Genomic DNA, 26,610 nt, shown 5'->3' with positions numbered 1-26,610 from the left:
AGATACAGTGGAAATTTTGTCATCTGCTCTCTTTTTTAAATATAGTCCTCTATAAACAAAGGCTTTTTTTAAAAAAATAAAAATAATAATAACCTTTACAGATACATTTAGAGAGCTCTTAAAAGGCTTCAGTTCTATAACTTTGAGAATAAAAACTCTCAATTATGTTTTATTACGATGTCTTTGTTATGTTTTCTGTTTTTCTCTTTAGTGTCAGGTATAGAGGGTTTTAGGTGAAATGCATTAGGGATCATTTAATCCAGCTTTTGTAGTCTGGCTGAAGGAAAAGGTGTAGAAAGGAAGAAGTCACACTTTTTGTCTCTGTGATAGGAGAGCACTTTTGGAGCTGATGTAATTTGTCCAATTTCCTCTTCCCCTGACCTTTTGAGGCAAGGTTTACTTAACTTTATGTAGGAAGCAATGGAGTACTAGGGAAGGGCAAAAAGGCTTGGTCAGTTTAATTCCTAGTGTCACTACATGGATTATCAAGTAATGATAATTGAAATTGAATCAGTAATGTTTCAGTAATCAATAATGTTTAATTATATTTGAATTGTGGTGCCTTTTCTCATTTTAGAAAAATACAGAATATGTTACCTTTTCCAGAGTATTATGATGCCTTCTGCCAAACAACCCTTTTCTAAAAACTTAATTTATAAAATATGAATATGGAAGGAAAGATCATTAATCTCAAAACCCGTAAAACTCATTGAAAATATCCCCATGAACATTTTAATGGTCTCCATCTGATCTGCAAGGCTAATTAGCATAGTGACTTATGTTCAGAGGACTACTGAAGGGAAGATGCCCAGTCTTGCATAGAAGTAAATAGTCTGTGTTTGATTTTTAACAATGTAGTCAGAATATATTTGAAAACAAGCTCAGTTTGGGTCAGGGAGCATTTATTAAAAGTCATCAGTTTGAAATGATTTCACAATGTTGCTTATTTGTGCCAAGTTTGGTGGTGATTCTGAGCTTAATATAGTGTTAAAAACAAATTTCCTATATGGGAAAATTTTTAGGACTTTTTGAAATGTCCCTTTTTTATTCATTAGGCTAGGGGTTCCATTTTATGCATAGAAGTGTGGTCTCTTTAAAAATTAAACTGGGGAATTCCTTGACAGTCCAGTGGTTGAGACTCTGCACTTCTAGAGTGCATGAGTTTAATCTCTGGTCAGGGAGCTAGGATTCCCACAAGCCACTTGGCCTGTCTAAAAAATAAAAATTAAACTGAAAGATGGCTTATTTCTCTTGTTGAGGCTTAACACACTTTTTTTTAAGGATCTTAACTGGTTTATTGGTTGTAGTACCTAATATTACAGTTGTTTTGAATCTTGAATGATTCAAATCAATTTAAATCTTGAAGATTTAAATGCATGTGGTCTTTTTGATCATTATAGCGCAGCTATTTTAAAGATTTTTAAAATAACCTGTTAGATTGCCCATAGTATTACAAAGTGATTATTCTTAAACCTCTCCCCCGCATTTCATTTTATTTAAACAACTGACTGAACCAGCAAAATCAGTCATGGAGTAGTACATAATAAAAATCTTAAGATCCAGAGAATTAGAGGAAAAAAAGAGATAAAGGTAGCAAGTTTCCAATATCTTCAATTTTCTATTAAATGACAGTACTATCACAATTATATATTGCTACCACAATTTGTTTAGTGTAACAAGGTGAAGGTGATAATTATATCCTTTCCTCCCAACATTACTTTTGTTCTTGAATCTAGTTGTAAGTTGACTAGGTTGCTGTGGAGAGACTTTCTTATATTTACCATGTTAAATGCTTCATATAGAACCTGTGGGTACTGTAAATGGTAGAGATTATATTCCCTAGAGCTTTGCTTTACAATGTATGGTCCAAGGACCAGCAGCATCGGCATCACCTGGGAGCTTGTTGAAAGGCAGGATTTTGTGCCTTCCCCAGACGAAGCGAGTCTGAATCTGCGTTTCAGCAAAAACCCCAAGTGTTTTGTGTATACATTAAAATATAGGAGCATGGCCTTTAAGTTTATATCTTATATATGTGACCGATTCTTTTTCTGTCGGTACTGTATAAGCAGATAGTATTTCTTTTCAGAAGTTTAATCTAAGATGTCCAGAGTTACCAATTAGTGTAAATGCAATGTAACTTCAGTCAGATATTCCTGTTGGTTCTAGTGAAAATAACCTTTAGAATACATTAGCAGTATATTTATTGGGGCTTTTGTAGCAGACTTAGTTAGATTGTGATATGTGTTGCCTACCTTTTCAGGTGCCCCTGCCCAACACCCTCCCCCTCCCTAAGAGGGAGACTATACAACAGAGCTCCAGCCTAACTTCAGTTCCTCCCACTACTTTCAGCCTCACCTTCAAGGTATGTACAGCATCCATCTCTAAAGGTCCTTGATTATTGCATGCAAGGGGACATAAGTTAATACTCTCCTATTCTTACTAGTTTTGTGCAATAATCAGCAATACTAAGCTGAGGAAATGGAGTGATGTCAAGTTACACCTTAAAATTTTATTTCTTTTTAACACCAATAGTAGTAGCTTGATATCTTCATATTTAAAATGAGGCCTATGCTTGTGAATTTTGTCTTTAAAATACAAGAGAGCATTTTATATTTGGTTTGTGTTGGGTTCTTAGAGACTGTAGTAGTTCCTGGAAGCAGTTGTGCAGAAAGCAACTAACCTGGTGTGGCATGTTGTTTTTTATCATTAGTACCCATAATGGTTAAGAATGCTAGTTTTCTGTCTTTCCTGTAAGTCATGTGTGAATTGAATGAATGCAAAGTGGTAGTTCTGAAGATGTAATTGATTAAAACAAGTAATTTTTTATTTGAGTTTTGTTGGATAATTTTTGAATAAGAGTCCAAAAGAGATTTTACACAACACATGCTTTTTGTTGTCAAGTTTCGGCTTATTTTTTTTTTAATCTCCTATTATACTTAAAATTTTGAGCTGTGCTACATGTTACTAATACTCTTGTACAATTGAGTTATTTGAAAGTATTTTATATCAGTTGTTCACCTCAAGAGTAGTCAGTGGTTAAAAAGAACAGATGTACAGATATGGAATTAAGTGAGCATTATTTTTAACTGCATTTATTTGTCTCTTCAGTGCTATGTATTTATAGTTTTATAACCTGGTCCAGTATTTATCCTCTACTATAGCAGGACTTTCTGATGCTGCACTGGTTGCCAGTGAATCTTTCTGATGATGGTCAAGAGAGGAAGTAACTAAGTTGTTTTATAGTGTGGTCAGTGTTTGTTTCTAGACTCTTGGTGTTTGATTCTCCAGCCTCCTGACCACTTGTCCCCTTGACCCCCACCAACATCTTTTTTTTTTAATACCCCCAACTTCTTTTTAAGAAGCTGCTTAAATATAAGTTTGAGACAATAAAATTTTTACAAGACAACCACTTCTGCTTTGTGTCATCTCCATCTTTACCCAGTTCTTACTGTTTACTGCCAGTTCCTCCTACTCAAAGTCAAAGCAGTGGTTTTTCCAGTGGTCATGTATGGATGTGAGAGTTTGACTGTGAAGAAAGCTGAGCACCGAAGAACTGATGCTTTTGAACTGTGGTGTTGGGGAAGACTCTTGAGAGTCCCTTGGACTGCAAGGAGATCCAGCCAGTCCATCGTAAAGGAAATCAGTCCTGAATATTCATTGGAAGGACTGATATTGAAGCTAAAACTCCAATACTTTGGCCAACTGATATGAAGAACCGACTCACTGGAAAAGACCCTGATGCTGGGAAAGATTTGAAGGCAGGAGGAGAAGGGGACAACAGAGGATGAGATGGTTGGATGGCATCACCAATGTGATGGACATGAATTTGAGTAGGCTCCGGGAGTTGGTTATCTATAGGGAGGCCTGGCGTGTCGCAGTCCATGGAGTCGCAAAAAGTAGGACACGACTGAGCAACTGAACTGAACCTCATACTAAGCCTTTTTTGTTGTTTTTCTCCTTGAATGACTATCTCAACCTGTGTTTCATACTTATATCTTATATTTGATTTTTCAAATAAGCAAATATAATATCATTACTTAGTCTTTAGGCTGGGTGTTGATTCTTCACATTGCTTTTCACTGGATGTTTTTAATACCCCCCAAAATACAGTTGAATTAAACTAAATTTAAATTGTATTAGCCTAAGACTTTTTCTAGTTTCTTTATTTTTTTAGTGTAATTTTATTTTATACTGGAATATAGTTGATTTACAATGTTTTGTTAGCTTCAGATGTGCAATGAAGTGATTCAGTTCTACATATGCATATATACATTATTTTTCAGGTGTTTTTCCTTATTGGTTATTACAGAATAGTGAGTAAAGTTCTCTGTGCTATACAGTAGGTCCTTGTTGATTTTCTGTGTTTTTTTTTTTTTAATGCCTCTCTTTATTTGAGAGATTTATAAAATATGGAAATCTCTAATATGGGTATTACTGACAGTATATTTGTCAAAAGGAAAAATGAATATAGTTAAGTAATTATACTTTTTAGGTTCTTTGAATTTCTAAAATTAGAATCTAAATTTTCTTGCTGCTTAAGAAATGAAACCAATGTGTATGGCTTAAATATCATGTAAAATTGGTAAGCTATAATTTATTTCCAGTACAACAAACCTGGTTATAAAAGGCATTGTAGTCTTTAAAATTGCTCTGAGTCATAAAATCTCAATACTAGCAAATTGCATTTTGTTGGACTTCTTAAGTGTTAGTGTGTGGGTTTTTTTGCTTTTGTTTCTTACCCTCTTAAGACTCTGTTTTTAAATAAAACACATTTGAAATCAGCAGGGTGACTGTGAGGAAAAGGAAAGAATGATATTTTGAATTTGTAGTAATGATATTAGCCATCAAGGTTAAATTGTATATAGTGTGTTTTTTAAGAGGGAAGTTGGGAGATGTGTAATATTTCTCAAATTATTAAAGTTAAAATCAGGTTGAAATTTTTATAAAGTTGGTACTTCAGGGACCTACAAACTTCCCAGCAGTGGTATTTTAAAATCTTATTTGTGAAAACTGTTTTCATGGGGCTTACCTCGTGGTTCAGATGGTAAAAATCTGCCTGTAGTATTAGAGACCAGGTTCAATCCCTGGTTGAGAAAGATCCCCTGGAGAAGGAAATGACAACCCACTCCAGTATTCTTGCCTGGAAAATCCCATGGACAGAGGAGCCTGGTGGGCTACAGTCTATTTAGTTGCAGAGTTGGATACAACTAACACGTAGTATACATATACCCATATAAGTCATTGCTGCTGAATTTTGTAGATTATCTTGGATTTTTTCCTTTCCACTCAATATTTTGACTAGTAGAACAAGAAACTTCACAGTTTCTGTATCTGTTCCTTTTCTGTTCAGTGAGCCTCGGATAGTTGAGGATCTACATCTTTACTCTCCAATTCAGTATCTGCACACCACGTGTAGTTACTGAGCACTTGAATGTGGCTAATCCAAGTGGAGGTGTGTGCTGTAACTGTAAAAGGAAATAGATACTGGATTTGAAATGTTCCTTTTTAAATTAAAACATCTCAATTTTTATATTGATTATAGGTTTTAATTATTGTAGATATATTGGGTTGAATGAAATATGTTACCAGAATTAGTTTTACCTCTTTATTTTTTAAAGTGTGACTACTAGAAAATATAAAATTACGTGTGGCTTACATTTATGTCTGTTGAACAGCTCTAGATAGATTAAATAAGGCCCATTTCTACTTTTTAAGAAACTAAGACTACAGGTAAAATCAGCACCCACAAATACAAATGGTGTGGCAGTCAGAACCTGAAATGCTTAATGGGGTCTGGACATGAAACAAGAAATATTTCTACCGTACCCAAGCCTAAAGCCTGTCTGGTTACATTGCCTTTAAAACACTGTGAACATAAAATAGCCAAACAGAAGATACATCTCACTTGCCATTCAAGAAGTGTTGGCTTAAAGCTTAGAAAGATTGGAGAGAATGGATATTTAATGGAGGACCTTTAGGGTCTTGCTTACTAGAATCAGAGCCTTAAATCAGTCTGAAAGGACGTGGTATTTCCATTTCCTTATTCACTGGTAGGAATAGGGACTCATATTTAGATGATTAAAGCTGTCACTATATTTCACTGACCTGCTTGCCGGAGCTTTCAACAAACTCTGTAGAGACGAAATTAAAACCCATTGCAATTTGAGTAAAGGAGAAAGTGAAAGGTTTAAAAGCCTTTTGGTCCTAATCTGAAAGATTGTATTTGGAATACATTTATGTATATATATTTATTTATGTATGTGTATTAGTTCTGTGTTAGGATAGTGATTTTTTTTTTTTTTTTTGGCTTTAAAAAATGTTCTTTTTGTTCCAGATGGAGTCTGCCCGCAAGGCGTGGGAGAATTCTCCAAATGTAAGGGAAAAGGGGTCCCCAGTAACTTCCACAGCACCTCCAATTGCAAGTGGGGTCAGCAGTAGTGCCAGTGGACCAAGCACTGCTAATTACAACTCGTTCTCAAGTGCATCGATGCCTCAGATTCCTGTTGCTTCAGTCACTCCCACAACTTCACTATCAGGTAGAAATCCTCGTGTACCTTTTCTTTAACTATCTTAAATTATTTAAAATTTCTTTAATATCTTTTCCTATTTACTCTCCCAAAAAATATATTTATAAAAGACGTAAGATTGTACATGAGATAATTATCAGCTCTTTCATAAACTTCTTACCAATTTGCCTCCTTCCCCTCTCTTTACCCTCTCCCAGTTTTAGCTTGGTAAATATTTAATGATGGCTTACTAAAGTACTTCAATTGATCTTCTTCTTCTTTCCACCCCAATTGTCAATACAGATACCCAGAAGTAATTGGTGGGAAATTGCCTGTCTTGTTCCTCTAAATTTTTTTATAAATTTTACCTTTTGATTTTTATTATTTAACTCATACAGCTAATTAGACCCATTCAGAAATAACACAGAATCACAAAGCTTTTATGCTTTCTGTGATCTGTATCTAATTTTAAGGAGCTCTTGGCCTAAGTCTATTGATTTGACATATTTTCTGGGGAAGAGTTACAGGGTAGAGACTTTACAGTCTGTTTTTGAATAAATGATATCCATTGGCTTTGGTGCTTTGGGTTTTATGTTGTTTTTAAGGAGAGTCCGTCAGCACCCAAGTTAGAAGATGTTTTTCTTAAGTGTTTCACTAGTGTGTAATCCTTTATCTCATATGGGGCTTCATCATTCTTAAAGAACCAGAGATGTTTCTGAAGTATTTGACTCTATGAAGGTATACCCTTTTATAATATGCATAACCATGTTTCTTCTGAAAATAGAAGTTTCATTTTAAGCTTTCCTAATACTGTCTATATTTCCAATACAGTGGGAAACTCTTGTAAAATATATGCAGCACAGAATTTGCTTTCTCTGGCTAGTTTTCATTTAATGATTGCGGTAATGATTCTCAGTATTCCAGCTTTCTGTGCTAGTTTTAAGCTCCAGAAGGACTAGACTTTGGGTTGTACTATAGTTATTTGATATCTGGAATTAGACATGTATTAAGACAAACCCAGAGGCTCACATCAAAGACAGTATTCCAACTGTACTTCTTCCACCACCCGTTTGCAAGACATCTTCATTATATTAACAGCTTAGGCCCCAGACTTCTTGGGGATAGGGAGTGAGGTTATAAAGGAAACAGGAGGAGAGTACAGTAGGAAGATTAGGAAATAAAGAGATTGAGGAGCTTCCTGCTTTCTTCTTTGGAACCCAAATACTTCCTTTCCTTGGAGTCTAGATTCCCTACACTTCCCTCAACTAGGATAAGTTTTTAACAAGGACCTTCTTGCCTGGTCATCCAAATGGAAGAATAGAGATCCTTCTCTTAGAACATCATTTGATGTCTGAAAATAATAATGACTACTACATCTGACTTTTTAATCAAATACCTGTATTGTTATTTACTGTAGTATTATTAATAGTTCGTCTTGTTTTTAAAGTATTACTAACTACAAGGAGAGAAAAGAATAGTCTTAAGTTTGTATGTCTTTCTAGGAGCAGTTTATGTTAAATTTTTATATTACATTAATAATAATTATTCTTAAGGTACAGCACTTTTTTCTGTGTTTCTTATGTATATGCCTAGCCTTTAATAGATGTTCAAATATTTATTTGATGTTTTAAAGCTCCTTAAGGTATTTTGCCACAAAGAGGAAAAAATCTAACCTTAAGTTTCTGTGACATTTGGGGAGCAGTTGTGGTCTGTCAAGACCCATTTATTTATGTGCTTATATTTATGTATCACCATAAAGGAATAAAGTTCTTGTTTTCTTTTGTGATTCAGTTTGACACTAAGCTATGACAATGTTGTAGGCTCTCAGCCTTCTTGTTTTGTGAGTTTATATTTAAATTTTCTATTTATATTTCTCCAGATTTCGTAGTCCTATTTACATCTGATAATTGTTTTTTCCTATTATAAGCCACTTCATATCAACTTTTGGTCTCAGATGCAGTATGTAAGTACATAATAAGTACTTAGCATAAATATTAATTTTCCAGTTTCCAGTTAGTGCTTGGATTTACTTGAATTTGCTTGAATTTACTTAAATATGCACTACACTTCTCTCATTTTATCCCTCTCCCCAATGTAGGAGCTGGTACATATACTACCTCTTCTTTGAGTACAAAATCTACAACCACATCAGACCCTCCTAATATCTGTAAAGTGAAACCCCAACAATTACAAACGAGCAGCCTGCCTTCTGCAAGTCATTTTTCACAATTAAGCTGTATGCCTTCCCTTATTGCTCAGCAGCAACAGAGTCCACAAGTCTATGTGTCTCAGTCTGCAGCAGGTAAGGTTTTTAAGATTGGAATATAAGGGATTTAGAAAATGAAGCTGTTTTAATGCTTCTGTCTTTTTTTTTTTCTCTTTCCCTTACCTTTTCAAGTTTGTGGTTTTTTATTTGCTTTGCAAATTTGTTTCCTCATAGAATTGAATGCTGTCTCTCTTTGGTAAGTATTCAGGGGCTCCTAACAATTGTTTCTTTCACATATGTTACATAGATAGTAGACAGATTAGTGTACCCATGGATTCCAAGTCTGCAGATTTAATCAGCTGTGGATTGAAAGCATTCGAGAAAAATTTCACAAAGTTCCAAAAAACAAAGCTTGTACTGTCTGTGTAGGGATAACTATTTATGTAGTATTAACATTGTATTAGGTATTATAAGTAATCTAGAGATTTAAAGTATATGAAAGGACATGCTTGGGTTATATGCAAACAATGTACCCAATTTTACATAAGAGACTTGAATATTTGCAGATTTTGGTATCTGGGCTGGGGACAGTGATGGTCGTATCCTGAAACCAACCCTCTACAGAGGATCAAAGTTTGTTATCTGAAACCTGACAAACTGATGATAAAGTACATGAGGGAAGAATGAACCTAAGAACAACAAAGAAAGAAATTTATATATTGGGAGGGGTAACATTCTACTAAATGCCACAACATTCAGTTCAGCCGATCAGTCGTATCCGATTCTTTGAACCCATGGACTGTAGCACACCAGGCCTCCCTGTCCATCACTAACTCCCGGAGTTTACCCAAACTCCTGTCCATTGAGTTGGTGATGCCAACCAGCCATCTCATCCTCTGCTACACCTTCTCCTCCTGCCCTCAATGTTTCCCAGCAGCAGGGTCTTTTCAAATGAGTCAGCTCTTCACATCAGGTGGCCAAAGTATTTGAGTTTCAGCTTCATCATCAGTCCTTCCAGAGAATACTCAGACTGATCTCCTTTAGGATGGACTAGTTGGCTCTCCTTGCAGTCCAAGAGTTTCTCAAGAGTCTTCTCCCAACACCACAGTTCAGAAGCATCAATTCTTCGGCGCTCGGCTTTCTTTATAGTCCAGCTCTCACATCCATACCTGACAACTGGAGAAACCATAGCCTTGACTAGACGGACCTTTGTTGGCAAAGTAATGTCTCTGCTTTTTAATATACTGTCTCAGTTCAGTTCAGTCGCTCAGTCGTGTCCGACTCTTTGTGACCCCATGAATCACAGCATGCCAGGCCTCCCTGTCCATCACCAACTCCCAGAGTTTACTCAACCTCATGTACATCAAGTCGGTGATGCCATCCAGCCATCTCATTCTTTGTCGTCCCCTTCTCTTCCTGCCCCCAATCCTTCCAGCATCAGTCTTTTCCAGTGAGTCAATATTTCGCATGAGGTGGTCAAAGTATTGGAGTTTCAGCTTTAGAATCAGTCCTTTCAATGACTGATCTCCAAGACTGATCTTCTTTAGAATGGACTGGTTGGATCTCCTTGTAGTCCAAGGGACTCTCAAGAGTCTTCTCCAACACCACAGTTCAAAAGCATCAATTCTTCGGCGATCAGCTTTCTTCACAGTCCAACTCTCACATCCATACATGACCACTGGAAAAACCATAGCCTTGACTAGACAGACCTTGGTTGGCAAAATAATGTCTCTGCTTTTTAATATGCTATATAAGTTGGTCATAACTTTCCTTCCAAGGAGTAAGCATCTTTTAATTTCATGGCTGCAGTCAGCATCCGCAGTGATTTTGGAGCCCAAAAAAATAAAGTCTGACACTGTTTCCACTGTTTCCCCATCTATTTCCCATGAAGTGATGGGACCAGATTCCATGGTCTTTGTTTTCTGAATGTTGAGCCTCAAGCCAACCTTTACACTCTCCTCTTTTACTTTCATCAAGAGGCTTTCGAGTTCCTCTTCACTTCCTGCCATAAGGGTGGTGTCATCTGCATATCTGAGGTTATTGATATTTCTCCCGGCAATCTTGATTCCAGCTTGTGCTTCTTCCAGCCCAGAATTCTTCATGATGTACTCTGTATATAAGTTAAACAAGCAGGGTGACAATATACAACCTTGACATACTCCTTTTCCTATTTGGAACCAGTCTGTTGTTCCATGTCCAGTTCTAACTGTTGCTTGCTGACCTGCATACAGGTTTCTCAAGAGGCAGGTCAGGTGGTCTGGTATTCCCGTCTCTTTCAGAATGTTCCACAGTTTCTTGTGATCCACACAGTCAAAGGCTTTGGCATAGTCAGTGAAGCAGAAATAGATGTTTTTCTGGAACTCTCTTGCTTTCTCCATGATCCAGCGGATGTTGGCAATTTGATCTCTGGTTCCTCTGCCTTTTCTAAATCCAGCTTGAACATCTGGAAATTCATAGTTCACGTATTGCTAAAGCCTGGCTTGCAGAATTTTGAGCATGACTTTACTAGCATGTGAGTTGAATGCAGTTGTGCAGTAGTTTGAGCATTCTTTGGCATTGCCTTTCTTTGGAATTGGAATGAAGACTGACCTTTTCCAGTCCTGTGTCCACTGCTGAGTTTTCCAAATTTGCTGGCATATTGAGTGCAGCACTTCCACAGCATCATCTTTTAGTATTTGAAATGGCTCAACTGGAATTCCATCACCTCCACTAGCTTTGTTCGTAGTGATGCTTTCTAAGGCCCACTTGACTTCACATTCCAAGATGTCTGGCTCTAGGTGAGTGATCACATCATGGTCATCTGGGTTGTGAAGATCTTTTTGTACAGTTCTTCTGTGTATTCTTGCCACCTCTTAATATCTTCTGCTTCTGTTAGGTCCATACCATTTCTGTCCTTTATTGAGCCCATCTTTGCATGAAATATTCCCTTGGTATCTCTCATTTTCTTGAAGAGATCTCTAGTCTTTCCCATTCTATTGTTTTCCTCTGTTTCTTTGCTGAGGAAGGCTTTCTTATCTCTCCATGCTGTTCTTTGGAACTCTGCATTCAGATGGGTATATCTTTTTTCCTTTGCATTTTGCGTCTCTTCTTTTCACAGCTTTTTGTAAGGCCACCTCAGACAGCCATTTTGCTTTTTTGCATTTCTTTTTGTGCGGATGGTCTTGATCCCTGTCTCCTGTACAGTGTCACGAACCTCCGTCCATAGTTCATCAGGCACTCTATCAGTTCTAGTCCCTTAAATCTATTTGTCACTTCCACTGTATAATCATAAGAGATTTGATTTAGGTCATACCTGAATGGTCTAGTGGTTTTCCTAGTTTCTTCAATTTAAGTCTGAATTTGGCAACAAGGAGTTCATGATCTGAGCCACAATCAGTTCCCAGTCTTGTTTTTGCTAACTGTATAGAGCTTCTCCATCTTTAGCTGCAAAGAAGATACTCAACCTGATTTTGGTCTTGGCCATCTGGTGATATCCATGCGTGGAGTCTTCTCTTATGTTGTTGGAAAAGGGTATTTGCTATGACCAGTGCATTTTCTTGGCAAAACTCTATTAGCTTTTGCCCTGTTTCTTTCTGTATTCGAAGGCCAAGTTTGCCTGTTACTCCGGGTGTTTCTTGACTTCCTTCTTTTGTATTCCAGTCCCCTATAATGAAAAGGATATCTTTTTTGGGTGTGTGTCCTAGAAGGTCTTGTAGGTCTCCATGGAACCATTCAACTTCAGCCTTACTGGTCTGGGCATAAACTTGCATTACCGTGATATTGAATGGTTTGCCTTGAAAACGAACACGTTAGAGTTAAATTGTAAATAAACGATTAAAAAATATTCAGGCTCACTCATGATTTAAATTCAGAATAAAAGGACAGTGAGGCTATTTTTGTCTTTCTATTTGGGAAACATTAGGACGATTGATAATACTTAGCATATTTAATAACCCAGTATCTGTAAGGATCCATAGGTATTATTAATAGGCTCTCAAAGCACATTGCTAGTGAGCGTATAAGTTGGCATAATTCTTTGAGAACAGTATCTCAGAATGTTTTATGTGTTCATCATCACTATCTGTGGTTTGAGGGCTTCTCTTTGCAGTGGCTTCTTTTGTTGCAGTGCACATGCTCTAGGCACTTGGGCTCAATAGTTGTGGCACATAGGCTTAGCTGCTCTGCAGCATGTGGGATCTTCGCAGACCAGGGATCAAACCTGTGTCTCCTGCATTGGCAGGTGGTTTCTTTACCACTGAGCCACCAGGGAAGCCAGTTTGGAGTCTTACTGTATAGATAAACCTACTTGTTAATCAGAGATATATGTAGAGGGTGTTCATTCATTGCAGTACTGTTTATAATGATAATAAAAGCAGTATGGAAAGTTCTCCCAAACATACTGTTATATAAAAACAACGTAACACAAAGTAGTGAGTATAAACATGGAGAAGAAATCTGTTAAGAATCTATACCAAATTCTTTCAGTTATTAGGCTCTTAAAGCACATTGCTTGTGAGCATATAAATTGGCATAATTCTTTTGAAATATTTTGCTAAGTTCTAATTGCCAGATTTAAAATTAGGGTGGATTTGCTGGTTCATTTTCAATTTTTGTGGATTATATAAAATTTTGCTAGTTTATACCCCAGTGGCAGTATATGAAAGTGTTTGTTTTTTTCCTACCTTTCACAAGTATGAGAGTGTCATTTTTTTAATTTGCATATACCTGTCAGGTAGAAGTGTTACATCTTTTTCCTCTTGCATCTTTTCACATTTCTAGTTTTTCCTTAGCTATATGAATTTTCAGAAGGCTCACTTAATATGAAGTCTGCTTTAAAGTTTGGCTTGGGGTTACTGTTTGGAAGATTCTGAAGGTGAGACTCATTGCTTCTTGTTTTTCCTGCTAATCTGTAGCTCAGATCCCAGCTTTCTACATGGACACCAGTCATCTATTCAATACCCAACATGCGCGATTGGCTCCACCATCCTTGGCTCAGCAACAAGGCTTCCAGCCGGGTCTCTCTCAGGTAAATATCACAGGCTTCTTTCACCCTGTCGTGTTTATAGTGTAGTAGTATTTGGGGGTTCAGTTTAGAACTAGTAATGGATTGAAAAGAAATTTTGTATGTTTACATTTTGTTTTGTTTTCAAAGGGAACTGATACGTAGCATTAATGTTTTGTTTCATGTCTCACATTTTTATTTTCCAAGTGTGTCGCTTGTGTATATGGTGTTCACATACTGTTTTTACATTTCATTGCAGCCAACTTCAGTTCAGCAGATCCCAATCCCTATTTATGCCCCACTGCAAGGACAGCATCAGGCCCAGCTGAGTTTGGGTGCTGGGCCTGCTGTTTCCCAGGCTCAGGAACTATTCAGTTCTTCACTTCAGCCATACAGGTAAATGCTTTAAAATTATGTTTGTGGTGATGTTGGAAACAATGTAATTGCTGAACCTTCTTGCCATATCCTGTCTATTCCCTCCTTCTCCCCAAAAGCAAGATGACCTTATAAACTGCATTATATAATTGTGTTGCATATATGTCATGAACTTCAGCCTCTGGTAATTTCTTTCAGACTATTGAACAAAGTGAAGCTTCAAAGCTTCTTGAAGAAGAGGCTAACAGCAGTCCCATAAAAATTAGAAATCACAGAGAAAAGCTGCTTAAGGATCTAAAGATGAAAGTGCCACCTCACTGCTAACAACTGTAAATCAGACTTGCTCTGTGTAAGAGCTAGGGCACGGCAGATGATAGCAGTATGTAAGGAGGCAGAGGCCAGGATGGAAAGTAATAGAAGCGAGAGAAGTGGAGTGTCTAAAACGGAGAACAGAAGTAGTAGTGATGAGTATGTTGTAGTATATGAGTATAGAAGGAACCATTCTTTTGAAAGATTCATCCTGTTATCTTTGCAATTAAGCAAGTAATAAAAACTGATCTTTATTGAACTTTATATATATTACTCAGCCCTTGACATACACTAACTTATTTAGTTTTCCCAAAACCAGATAAAGTAGATTAAGTCATCCCTGTTTGACATTTGAAGAGGTTGTGGGTTTTATTTTGTTTTTATCCTAATGTTACAGTACAAATAAGTGGCAGACCCTGGATTTAACCCAGGTGTCTCTCATCTCCAACTTAATGAGACTGGCAGGGTGGACTAAGAGTTGAATGATAGCAGTGATCATGGCATAACTCAGTTATCATCATGGTACACCTGTCATTAGTACTCATGGTAATGGCTCTGAACCATCACAAACAAAAAGAAATTGCTTTCAGAACATTTAGTACAAATAAGCTTGCAAAATTAGGCATTTCCTTTTAGAAATTTGCTTTCAAGTGATTCAGGTAGAATTTCCATACTTTATAGATTAAAATTGGCATCAATTGATACAGCTCATTTCTACAGATCATGTTTTATTCCTAAAGAAGGTGGTCTCAGCTAGTCACACTTTCTCAAAGAAGCAGAATTATTGGTAAACTTAATAAATGTGGCTCTCACTTTTGTTTTTTATTAAAGATTATTCATAGCATTGAGTAATCTGTATAATTAATACTAATTGTATAATTCTGATATTACTCTTGTCATTTAGTTTGGTTATTCCAAAAAATTCTCAGTACAAGTAAAATTATTTACCCTAACTATAATTACAGTCAGTCTCTTTCATGTTATTAAATTTGAGATTATATTGAAATTTGTAGTAAAACTTAAAAGTTGAGTAGAGGGATGTCCAGTGGTTAAGACTCTGCACTCAAAACAACAGCAACCAAAAAACCAAACTCCACAAATGTAAAAATCCAGAAAATATATATTTATAAAAAAAAACTTTAGCAGATTTAGAAATAGCAAATAGATTTAATCTCAAAACCAATTTCCTTTTAATTGGCTGTTTGAAACACTGTTGAAAAGTTTGCTACCTTTGAGCTATGTTAAACAGAGTTCAGTAATTAGTAATGTCTTCAATAGTCATGGGAGATGGATTTGCAATGCACAGACATTCTGTATTTGTAACCCCATTTTAACAACTGCCTTGGAAGATGAACTTTTTAAGTATATATATGTAATATGTGTGTGTATATGTAAATGCCTGTGTAATTGTGACAAATGGCTACCTGGAAGACACCAGTTTCGACTTTGAAAGTAGTTGTTTGTGTCCCTTCCACATCATTCTGCTGTTTCATGTTCTGAACCTAATTAGCGTAGTATTTATTAACAGGGAATTGTTGGAAGTAATTTCTGCTGGGATGGGGTAGTTTTAACTGTCCTGATGTTTTCACATTTTATGTTTGAAGCATTATAAGTAGATGTTGTAAAAATTAGTTGTGTCCCTAGAAAGGTGTTCCTGCTTAATGGATTTTGTTCCTGCCTCCATCCCAGAAATAATAGGGCAGTCTGGGGTTAGATTTCAGCATTGTATGTTTTTAAAAATCCTTCACATATGCGATACAATATTATTAACTATAGTCACCGTGTTGTACATTACATCATCTTTATAAGGGAGTCTTATACCCTTTGACCATAATACTGTTTTGCATATTTGAACATTGCTAAGAGAATAGATCTTAAAAAGTTTCTCATCACAAGAAAAAAAAAATGTGTCACTAAAAGACTCTGATGCTGGGAAAGGTTGGGGGCGGGAGGAGAAGGGGACGACGGAGAATGAGATGGCTGGATGGCATCACCGACTCTGTGGACATGAGTTTGAGTGTACTCCGGGAGTTGGTGATGGACAGGGGGGCCTGGCGTGCTGTGATTCATGGGGTTGCGGAGAGTCGGACACGACTGAGCGACTGAACTGAACTGAACTGATGTGTAGTGACTGATGTTGACTAGACTCATTGTGGTGATTATTTTGCATATGTTTGAATACCAAATCATTCATCGTACACCTGAAACTAGTGTAATGTTATGAGTCCATTATGCTTCAATTAACAAAACAATTTTGTGGGTGTTCCTGTTGTTAACTACTACTCTGCTTTATTCCATAGAGGTCTTGAAATATATGTACTATATGTTTATATATGTATACTATGTATATATTATCTGTAATGAAATACAGATATTAAAAATCAGAGCTGTTAGTGCTATAAATTGGAATAGACTAGTAATACCAAGAGGAAAACAACAGATTTGGTTTTGAGCTTACTGATGAACACAGGAAAATAGAATTATTCTCATTGTTAAAGAGAAGAAAATCTTAGCATTTTCTCAGCAAGAGTAATAATAAGCCCTTTCCCAGAAGTTTAACATGCGGAACTTCACTCTATATAGGGCTCAATACATCTTGTGCTTTAGACATGATCTGTATTCTCTACCTCTTTAGTTATGCTAAGTGGAGTATTTGGTTATTTGAGATACTCATTCTTAAGAGTCCAGATTAAAACATGCCTTTTCTCTTTAATATTTCTGTAGATCTCAGCCCGCCTTTATGCAAAGCAGTCTGTCCCAGCCATCTATGGTCCTTTCTGGTACTGCCATCCACAACTTTCCAGCTGTCCAACACCAGGAACTTGCCAAAGCACAGTCAGGTCTTGCCTTCCAACAGACTTCAAATACTCAACCTATTCCCATATTGTATGAACATCAGCTGGGTCAGGCATCAGGACTAGGAGGTTCTCAACTGATCGATACACATCTTCTCCAGGTAAGGCAAGAGCTAGAATCATGCACTGTTTTTGTATTCCTGTTCAGCAAATTATTTAAAAAGAGTTTTGAAAGAAAACAAAAAGTTAAAAGACACAGTGAAAAAGCAAGATCTTCCTTTCTGTCTAATGCTAAGATTCTTTGAGATAACTTGAAGTCATAACCTTTGATACCTGAATTGGAAAGTTTTTCAATCTTACTTCTTATAAAATATTTTCTAGGCTAGAGCGAATCTTACCCAGGCTTCAAATCTTTATTCTGGACAAGTACAACAGCCTGGTCAGACAAATTTTTATAACACTGCCCAGTCACCAAGTGCTCTCCAGCAGGTAAACTATGGCATGGTAAATTTCCTCAATTTTCTTTTTATTATTATTGTTGCTGTTGCTTTTGTTGTTGTTGGGGGGTTTAAATAGAACCAAGATGGGGAGATGGTTCAGTGGCCTCAGGCTTTTTTTCTGAGGAATTTAGGAATTCTCTGAGGTCCACTGGTAGTGGGACATGTTTCAGTCTGATACCACCCCTCTTCTCACCCCCAAGTCCCATAAAATCAGTAATGCTCTTTACCTCTTTTTAAAGGGGACTTCTTTTTATTTATTAATAAATATTTATTTCATATCAGTTGCAGTGCACAGGGTCTTTTTTGTGGCATGCAAGATCTGTAGTTTGGCATGTGAGATCTTGTTCCCTGACCAGGTGTCAAACCTAGGCCCCTGCATTGGGAGCGTGGAGTCTTAGCCACTGGTTCACCAGAGAAGTCCCTAAAATGGATTTTTATATAATCAATTATTTTAACAAAAGATTCCACAAGTCTAAAGATTTGAAAACCATTGTCCAGGACATGCAGTTACATATAAGTGTGATAAATGCTTTACCCATTCATGCTAGAGGTGAAGGAAGACCCTGAAGACCACCCACATCAGTTTAATATAATACATCGGACTGTGTAGCAGAATATGATAGAGTAAAAACAACAAAAACATTTCTTAATGTGAATGTAATAATAATATTCAGTGAAATGTATATGTTTATGAAACTGTTTCCTGACAATCTCATAAATTGGCTTACTCTTTAAAAAGTCGGTGGAGGGCTGGAGGAGAGAGACAGCCATTAGTCATTTTCTCATAGCTATTTTTGGTGGGTATTTTAGGGGGTGAAAATTAAGAAAATATCACCATATTGACATTCAAATTAAATACTATTTGTATGACAACAGAAAGATTTTCTTATCAAAGCTCATTCTGACCACACCTTAAAACAGTATAAAAAAATCTCTATTGTAAAAATGAAAGTTGTAACTACTTTCTTAAAGTGTATGTTCGTGATTTTATTGTATTCTGGGGTTATTAAGACATACTGTGGATTGATTCAAAGACAGTCATAATTATTTCATACAGAGTTTCTCTACTGCTAATCTGTTTTATTGTTGCACATTTAATAAAAGAATGGAGGTAGTCACTAATCAAGTTATTATGTGAAATATATTAATAGATTGAAGTATTCTGTTTAAAATCTTACTCAAAAGTATTTGAAGAGTCATGTATATAGTTAAAGGGATATACATACAACAGATTATGCAAATTGCTGCAGTTTCTGTTTTCTTATTTTCTAGGTTACAGTACCTTTACCAGCATCCCAGCTTTCTTTGCCTAATTTTGGATCTACGGGGCAGCCTTTAATTGCTCTGCCTCAGACTCTTCAGCCCCCATTACAGCATACTGCCCCACAAGCACAGGCCCAGAGCATGAGTCGTACTGCACAAGTAAGCCAGCCTTTCAGGGGATTGATCCCTGCTGGAACACAACATAGCATGATCGCTACCACGGGAAAAGTAAGTGAAGAGAAATGTATGCAGTTTCTTTGAGAAAGAATTTAAGGCCATGAGTTTAGATTTATGTATCTGTATAGTCTATAAGAATCAAGTCCATCAGCTTCTTCCACTCCCCAAAAATGTCAGGCTCAGTATACTTATTTTTTAATCTACTCACTATTAATATGTTTAGGCCCCTCTATTTTTACTTATAACAAAGAAATCATAAAATCTTGTTCTAAGGTTCTTTGCTCTGTGCCAGATGAAATTATCATAGATAAAATACTAAACACAGCACTTTAATTTATGGAGTTGCAAAAATGTTAAGTTTACTTTATGCTCTTCCTCAGATGTCTGAAATGGAACTAAAAGCCTTTGGAAGTGGCATTGATATAAAACCAGGCACTCCTCCAATCAGTGGCAGAAGCACCACACCAACATCTAGTCCTTTCCGGTAAAATGGGCATTTAAATTTGCTTATAGAATTTCCAAATAGCTGAGTACCATGTTTGTTAGATACTTAATATGTCACTTTTCCTATAATAAGCATAAGACATTCTCATGTCTCTTAACCCACAATGTTAAGCTGCTATTTAAGCTTAATTATAATAAGGAATGTATTTGTTATACTCTGTTTTAAGGGGGAAAAAAATTTAACCCTGGGAAAATAAAGCTAGTATGCTTTCTCACATCTGCACTTCCATTTCCAGCGTAATGTTTGGTAACTCCAGTAAATTTTCATCAACTGCCAAGTGTGATGAATCTTCCAAAAGCAATGTCTCTAAAAGTCTAACAGCATTACTATGTGGCACTCCTGTTACTGACCAGTGATGGCTTCTTTCCAAGGGCTACTTCCACAAGTCCGAACAGCCAGTCCAGCAAAATGAGCAGCATTGTCTATCAGAAGCAGTTCCAGTCAGCACCTGCCACTGTGAGAATGACACAGCCGTTTCCTACACAGTTTGCACCCCAGGTGGGCAGATAAAAATGAGAAATGAGTATTACTTACTTGCAGTGATTGCTAATCTGGCTAATTCTCTGATTTTATAATCCTGCCATATTATAACCAGTTTAGAAACAGCTTTTAGTAAATTTATGACATTCAAATATATTCTGTACAATTTTTAGCTAGACAAAAGTAGTAACCATATAGTTCTAAAGCAGACAATGGAAATATAGTCAAAGATTCCCCACACAGCTCTAAAAATTTATTTCAGTCCCAAACCTTTTATCTTTTGAAGAAGCTGACTTCAGAGAAGGGTCCCAGTGCTTAACGTTTTCTAGTTTTAAAGTTGGGGAGGTGGGTTTGGTTTTTGTTTTCTAAAGGTAACTATATGCAGTTGATGAAGAAATTCTAAAAGACATTCTAATATATGTGTAAACATGTTGGCTTCTCTTCCCTTCGCTAATCATATGGAAGGACTAACTAAAGTTGACAAGAACTCATATATTTGTTGATTAGTACTATTTTCATTTATCTTCAGATTATATTTGGTATATGTGCCTTTTCTGCAGTTATATCTTTTTGAAAAGATATCCTATTTAATAGCTTTTCTATTTCCCCTTCAGAATTTGTAGCTGAAATGCTAGAACCAACTGAAGTGCCATAGCATGCTTTGCCTAATTTTTGTCAGATTCTCCAAGCATGGAGAATGCTTCTTCTTGGTCCTGTAATAGAATGGCACAAACCCATACACTTCCTTTCACTGGCAGAATGGGCACAGATTTACTCTGGGATAAGCCAACCTAGTCTAGTTGGCAATTTTTTTTTTTAACAGTTCAATGTTGTATGTTTTGTTTTTTTCACTCAGATTCTCTCTCAACCTAACCTGGTCCCTCCATTGGTAAGAGCCCCACATACTAACACCTTCCCAGCGCCTGTTCAGAGGCCACCAATGGCACTGGCCAGTCAGATGCCTCCTCCGCTGACCACAGGCCTCATGAGCCATGCTCGTTTGCCACATGTAGCCAGGGGTCCTTGTGGATCACTATCTGGAGTCAGAGGTAATCAGGCCCAGGCTGCGTTGAAGGCTGAACAAGACATGAAGGTTAGTACAGTGTTAACAGCCAACAGAGCACGAATCTGTCTCTGAACCATGTCTTAAGATGCCTCTGGACCCATAACTACATATCCAGGCATTCATTGTCTTAACAGACTTGACCAGACTAACTACTTTTGTTCATCCCCACCTCCTTTTTTTAATTTAATTTTTTTTTCTTCCTATTCCCCCCACCCACCTCAAACACACACACACTTTTCTTTTTCTTATGTTTTTGTTTTTTGTTTGTTTCTTGTTTTTGCAACTGTAGTGAACAAACAAGTTTACATTTTAAACTCTGTGGCCAAATGAATTGTTTATAGAATAAATATTTGAGATCTGAGTTTAGCTGCTACATTTTTTGGGAAGAACAAATAAGTAATATGAATTATTACAGGCTTCCCCATTTTCTTTTTTTTTTTTCTTCCGTTCCCACCCCCACCCCCATCCCAAGATATATAAATCATTGTTATGTGAAAACTCTGGAATGGGTAAGGCATGTTATCTTGATTTTTCTTCCTTCATGAGTCATCCAAGCATCCAAGTATAGTTTTCTTCTCAATCTGGTTTCATATCTTTTTTTTTTTTTGCCATATTCCACAACTGATTGTGTAGTTGTAGATGAAGAACTCAAAAAGCACTTTGGGATCCTTCGTGATAAAAGGCACTGATAAACATGAGGTTTGCTAAACACAGATGGGTGCCTTGAGGAGTCTGTGTGGGGACAGTTCTTGCAGCATAAAGTTAACCTGTCTGCCAGTACATCTAGCTGAATAATTTATTTATGTTTCTATATTTACTTAGACTTGACTTTTGAAGTCTGCCAATTTTGTCAGTATATATATGTCAGGCAAGCTGAGAACAAAGAAAAGCTTACTGCTTTCAAATGGGAAATGTCCATAGTCACGCTTTATTCTGAATTAGAAACATGTTTAGGACAATCCTGTTAGAAAATTCAGTTGATTGAGTAGCTTCTTTCTGGGTTGATGTCCCTTGTTTGTGATCCTGAATAATCAAATTTAAAGAGTGCCCTGCAGTGAAACACTTGTTGAATGTTATCTACTTTTATTAAGGCTGTGTATCTAGGATTTCCATCCATTCGTAACTATTAAAAATACTATATGTGTAGAAATCTTTGGAAACCATTTGGCGTTGGTTTCCAGTTCTGTTGCCTCCTTGCCACTTGATTTTCCTACATCCGCATGTTGGAAATGACATTAGAGCTTAATAATGGGGTGGAAAAGGATACAGATATCATGAAATTGCTTCAGATCTTTGAATAGTATAGGTTACATGTAGAACATGAAGAGCTTTTGTTATATGCAAGAGGTATAGAAACTTTAGTCTTAATTGTATATGTTATGGTGGTATAATTTACAGATTGACGTAAGTATATTCTTTGGGGGCACAGCGTCAATAAAACTAGGAAATTATTTTACCAGCTCAGAATGTGGTAGGAGCTATCAGAACTTAGTGATCAAGTGAAGTTGTAGTTACTAATTTCTGATGCTCTTCCCCTGCAGAAGAGAGCTGTGGGAAGAGGACTCAGCCACAAGACATTTGGTCCTAGGTGTTGGTAATGCCACAATATAAGTGCTTCCTTTTCATTTTATTGTAGACCACATATTGATAAATAGAAGTTTTAAGTATTACATTTATATGTTTTCAAATTTGCAAGCAGGCTCCCTAAATAAAATTTGATATCAATAAGTTTTCTTACAGAAAAGATACAAACCAACAGCAATTTATATTTTATTATTTTTTTACAAGGGCAAACTTTGGAAAGATGGTGGGAGGTGGTCCTATTTTCAGTTTTTTGTTTTCTTTTGTTTTTAATCACATGGAATGTTTTCAAAAATAGGAAGAAATCTATCCATTAAAAGCTGACAGATCAATGAGGTACTTTGGGGCCAAACCAACGTGGGGAAAACTGATTTGTGATTGGTAAAAAAATTTGAACTGAGATTGATTGACAGGCTTTGGTTATACTGCAGCATTTTCAGTTGTTGTTTCTCATTTTTTAAGGCAAAGCAGAGAGCAGAGGTTCTTCAGTCCACGCAACGGTTCTTCTCTGAACAGCAACAGAACAAACAGATAGGAGGCAAAGCCCAGAAAGTGGACAGTGACTCAAGTAAACCTCCTGAAACCCTGACCGACCCTCCTGGTGTCTGTCAGGAAAAAGTAGAAGAAAAGCCACCCCCTGCACCTACCATAGCCACCAAACCTATTAGAACTGGACCAATCAAACCTCAGGCGATCAAAACCGAAGAAACAAAATCTTAAAGGCTGTGGGTTATTGCAGGGGGTAGGGGAAGGGAGAGGGGAAAGAGGGAGAGTGAAGTTAGACAATGCCGTCAGCCAAAGTGGTAAAGTGGTCTCTGACATTATCCTGTCCAGAGCTTAGAGGTGTGCAAGGGACATAGGAGCAATTTACACTGACACACAGCTGCTGCACCAGTAAAGTGAGGCTTTGCCAGCTTGCACCTACTGTATAACACGCACTTTGTTGACGGCCATGCATCTTCAGTCAGAATTTGTACATGAATATGTGCACACACACTTGAGTGCATATAATGTAGAGCTGAAATCCTTACGGTTAGATGAAACACCAGAAATGTGAGGGAAATAACGCCACAGCTCAGCCTGAGAATGTGATGATCCCAGCTAAGACATCAGATGTGGTTTCTGTGCTCCCTCACGCTCTTGGGATATGGTTACAGCATTTATGGGCTTGGTGGTGAAGAACAGAAGATAACTGGTGCTGGATAGAGGAGCCTTATGTTTTATTATGGCAGCTTGCTATTTTTGTAACATGGTGATTGAGTTGAACACAATCAAAGTACAGTAACTGATCTCCCCTTCTTCCTGGATGAGTGAGCAGATGATGAAATACTGACATCAGCGTCCTTGAACATACCCAAGTGGGCAGTGTTTGGCTACTGCTTCTGTTTGAAATGATGCTGTGTTTTGGTTGTGGCCCGGAGCTTTGAAGTACTACTTGGCATCTCCTTTCTTCCATGAAGTTCTTAACCATTCAGACATGAGAGTTGGTCAAATACTACTTCAGTTGAGTCCTGCTTGCCTCTCCTCAGTCATCTTTGTATGAATCCAATGATTGGTTTTTGTTTATTTTTTTAAACGGTTTTTAGCTGATGTTCATGAAGAGCAGTGAGTACCTAGAACTATGCCAATAAAGAAAGGAAATCCTATCTAAAAAGGTGCATTTCTGTACCAGAGCTGTGTCATAACCATCCTTTGGGCCCTCTGTTGGAAAAGTAGAATCAAGTCTCAAATAATGCCTTTTTAATTATATCCTCTAGTATTATAGATGTAGGACAGTACTGTATCATACCTCTGTGAATGTAAAATATCTTGTACCTGCTTTATGATATGTAGTAGTGACCGTGCTTTATCAGATCTGTTTTTAATGACGTTATTCTAGAATGTTTTCTTTCCAGATGATGATTGAGAAACGTAATTAAAAAAATGGTGCCAGGTACCACAACAGTAACAGAACTTTGCTGTTTTCTGAGGTTTTGTTTTTTTACCTTTTTTTTTTTAATGGAGTGTGCTGGATGTCTCTATAATTTTGTTCAGATGACTGCAGAACTTGGAAAAGCTGTTGCTGCTATTGATGCATAACATACTGCTATTGGTCTTTTTATATAAATAAATAAATCTATATATATATACATATATATATATATAATTTGAATTTTTGGAAACTTTAGCTGTGCTGTCAACTTTGGAAAAAGTATCCCAGTTGTACCGTGTTGGGTTGGCATTGTACAGAAATTAACAGCCATATTGGTCTAGAAACGTTAAACATAATTTTTTCCATTTGTACAGGGGTAACGCGCTGTATTAAATATGTAAGGTCTTATCTACATGGGTTTGATTACAGAAACTAATAAAGTATTCTCTAAATAATGAGTCTTGGAGCTTCCTATCCATTCCTAAAATCTGAAGTAAGAGTACATTATGCTCTAGGGGAAAAAATACCATCCCAAAACTTGATTTCTGACTTGGAAGAACTATAAAGCTTATTCAGTGAAAGAAAAGACTGTCTTTTGAGGATAGTATTTATGCCCCTGTTCTCACGGTAGCCATGTCCATTTGAAAACAGTCTGTCGAGGAAGAGGAGAGTCATCTTTCTTGGTGTTGTCAACTGCTGAATGTAGACAACAGAATCACCATTCTTCTGGCTGGAAATGGAAGGACCCAAAATAAATCCTAGTAAAGTTTGGGTAAGACTCACCCATTTACTCCATATTTCAACATAGAATCACTCCAAAGAATTATTGTCAAAAACACACACGTTTCCCTGGACAGAGAAATATCAAAGGAGAAGGATATTTTACCTGAACTAGAGTTTAAGCAGGAGATGAGGCTTTGATATAATTTAGTCAGTTGATCAAGGACATATATGTGTCAGGTGCTGGGAATGTAGAAGACAGTTCTTACTTGAGCGTAGTCTAGTGGTGGCTTGAAGTCTTGCAGGTTGCGGTCACTGATACCTGACTTCTATTTCCTGGGACCATTTTCCAGTCACTCTGTCTTCCCCCTGCCTATATATGACCATACTGCTTAACTTGATTGTATGATTAAAACCTAAAATTATTTGGGTAGTAATAATTTATTGACACACTAGCTAATAAGTAAATTTATATGTAAATATCGGTCTTGCTGGTTTCTGAGCAAAGAAAGCAAAGTCAACAATTTATCCACCCGAAATGAAAAGGGAGCTCCCAAATCCATTAGTATTCAGTGGCAAATTAAAAGACGGAAGTTTCATTCATCAGGCTTGAGGTTCCAGATGAGAAGGTCCTAGGTTCAAGGATGATGTAGAGGGACGGAGAGAGGATGGATTAATGTATTCTGGCCCTTTTTGCCAAGAGACGTGCTTAGTTGTGTCCAACTATGTGTGGCCTCATGGGGACTGTAGCCTGCTAGGATCCTGTCCAGGGGATTCTCCAGGCAAGAATACTGGAGTGAGTTGCCATTTCCTACTTAAGGGGATCTTCCCAACCCAGGAATCAAAACCACTTTCCAAGTCTCCTGCATTGGCAGGCGGGTTCTTTATACCACTTAAACCACCTCGGAAGCCCTTGCCAAGAGGGGGTGTTCAATTTCAAGTCTCACAGGGGGAAAACAACTACTCATTACCAACTTTTCTTCCTCAGCAGCCCAGAATGATGTGGTTCAGGTGCTTTTTTTTTTTTTTTAACCTTCCTGCCAAAGGTACACTGAGGTATAACCAGGGAGAATAGAATGGCCAAGTAGGCCTCCCACACAAAGCAATCACTTTCTTAACCATAGGGAAAGGCACACGGGTACTCCTGTGTATTCCAGGAATATCCAAAAAAAACACCCAAGGCAGAAGTCACGATCTTTCTATAACGTGGTCTTGGTAGTGTTCAGTCAGTAAG

The 26,610-nt window shown here is 37.1% G+C and overlaps 1 protein-coding gene across 14 annotated transcripts in view; it reads left to right on the top strand.

The window, feature by feature from the left end:
- PRRC2C (proline rich coiled-coil 2C) overlaps nt 1–24,310 on the top strand; it is a 97,807-nt gene extending 73,497 nt beyond the window's left edge. For 5 of the 14 annotated variants that reach the window (XM_055419639.2, XM_055419641.2, XM_055419638.2 and 2 more), the window contains exons 24-35: nt 2,261–2,362; nt 6,335–6,536; nt 8,605–8,808; nt 13,605–13,717; nt 13,953–14,089; nt 17,102–17,333; nt 17,554–17,676; nt 18,945–19,163; nt 19,493–19,596; nt 19,989–20,115; nt 20,954–21,190; nt 23,207–24,310. In XM_055419639.2, the coding sequence (XP_055275614.2) occupies nt 2,261–2,362; nt 6,335–6,536; nt 8,605–8,808; nt 13,605–13,717; nt 13,953–14,089; nt 17,102–17,333; nt 17,554–17,676; nt 18,945–19,163; nt 19,493–19,596; nt 19,989–20,115; nt 20,954–21,190; nt 23,207–23,464 (2,058 nt within the window). In that variant the 3' untranslated portion in view covers nt 23,465–24,310. Of the gene's footprint in view, nt 1–2,260; nt 2,363–6,334; nt 6,537–8,604; nt 8,809–13,604; nt 13,718–13,952; nt 14,090–17,101; nt 17,334–17,553; nt 17,677–18,944; nt 19,164–19,492; nt 19,597–19,852; nt 20,116–20,953; nt 21,191–22,704; nt 22,758–23,206 lie in introns of those variants that run through there. The other 9 variants (XM_055419642.2, XM_055419640.2, XM_055419647.2 and 6 more) reach the window with 7 other exon arrangements.
- Nucleotides 24,311–26,610: the final 2,300 nt, after the last annotated feature.

This window comes from Moschus berezovskii, chromosome 17 (genome assembly GCF_049115385.1).
Source record: "Moschus berezovskii isolate FMDL1 chromosome 17, NW_MosBer_1.0, whole genome shotgun sequence".
Lineage (NCBI taxonomy): Eukaryota > Metazoa > Chordata > Mammalia > Artiodactyla > Moschidae > Moschus > Moschus berezovskii.
The sequence above is the reverse complement of the archived record's forward strand: the minus strand, read 5'-3'. Positions and strand labels throughout refer to the sequence as shown.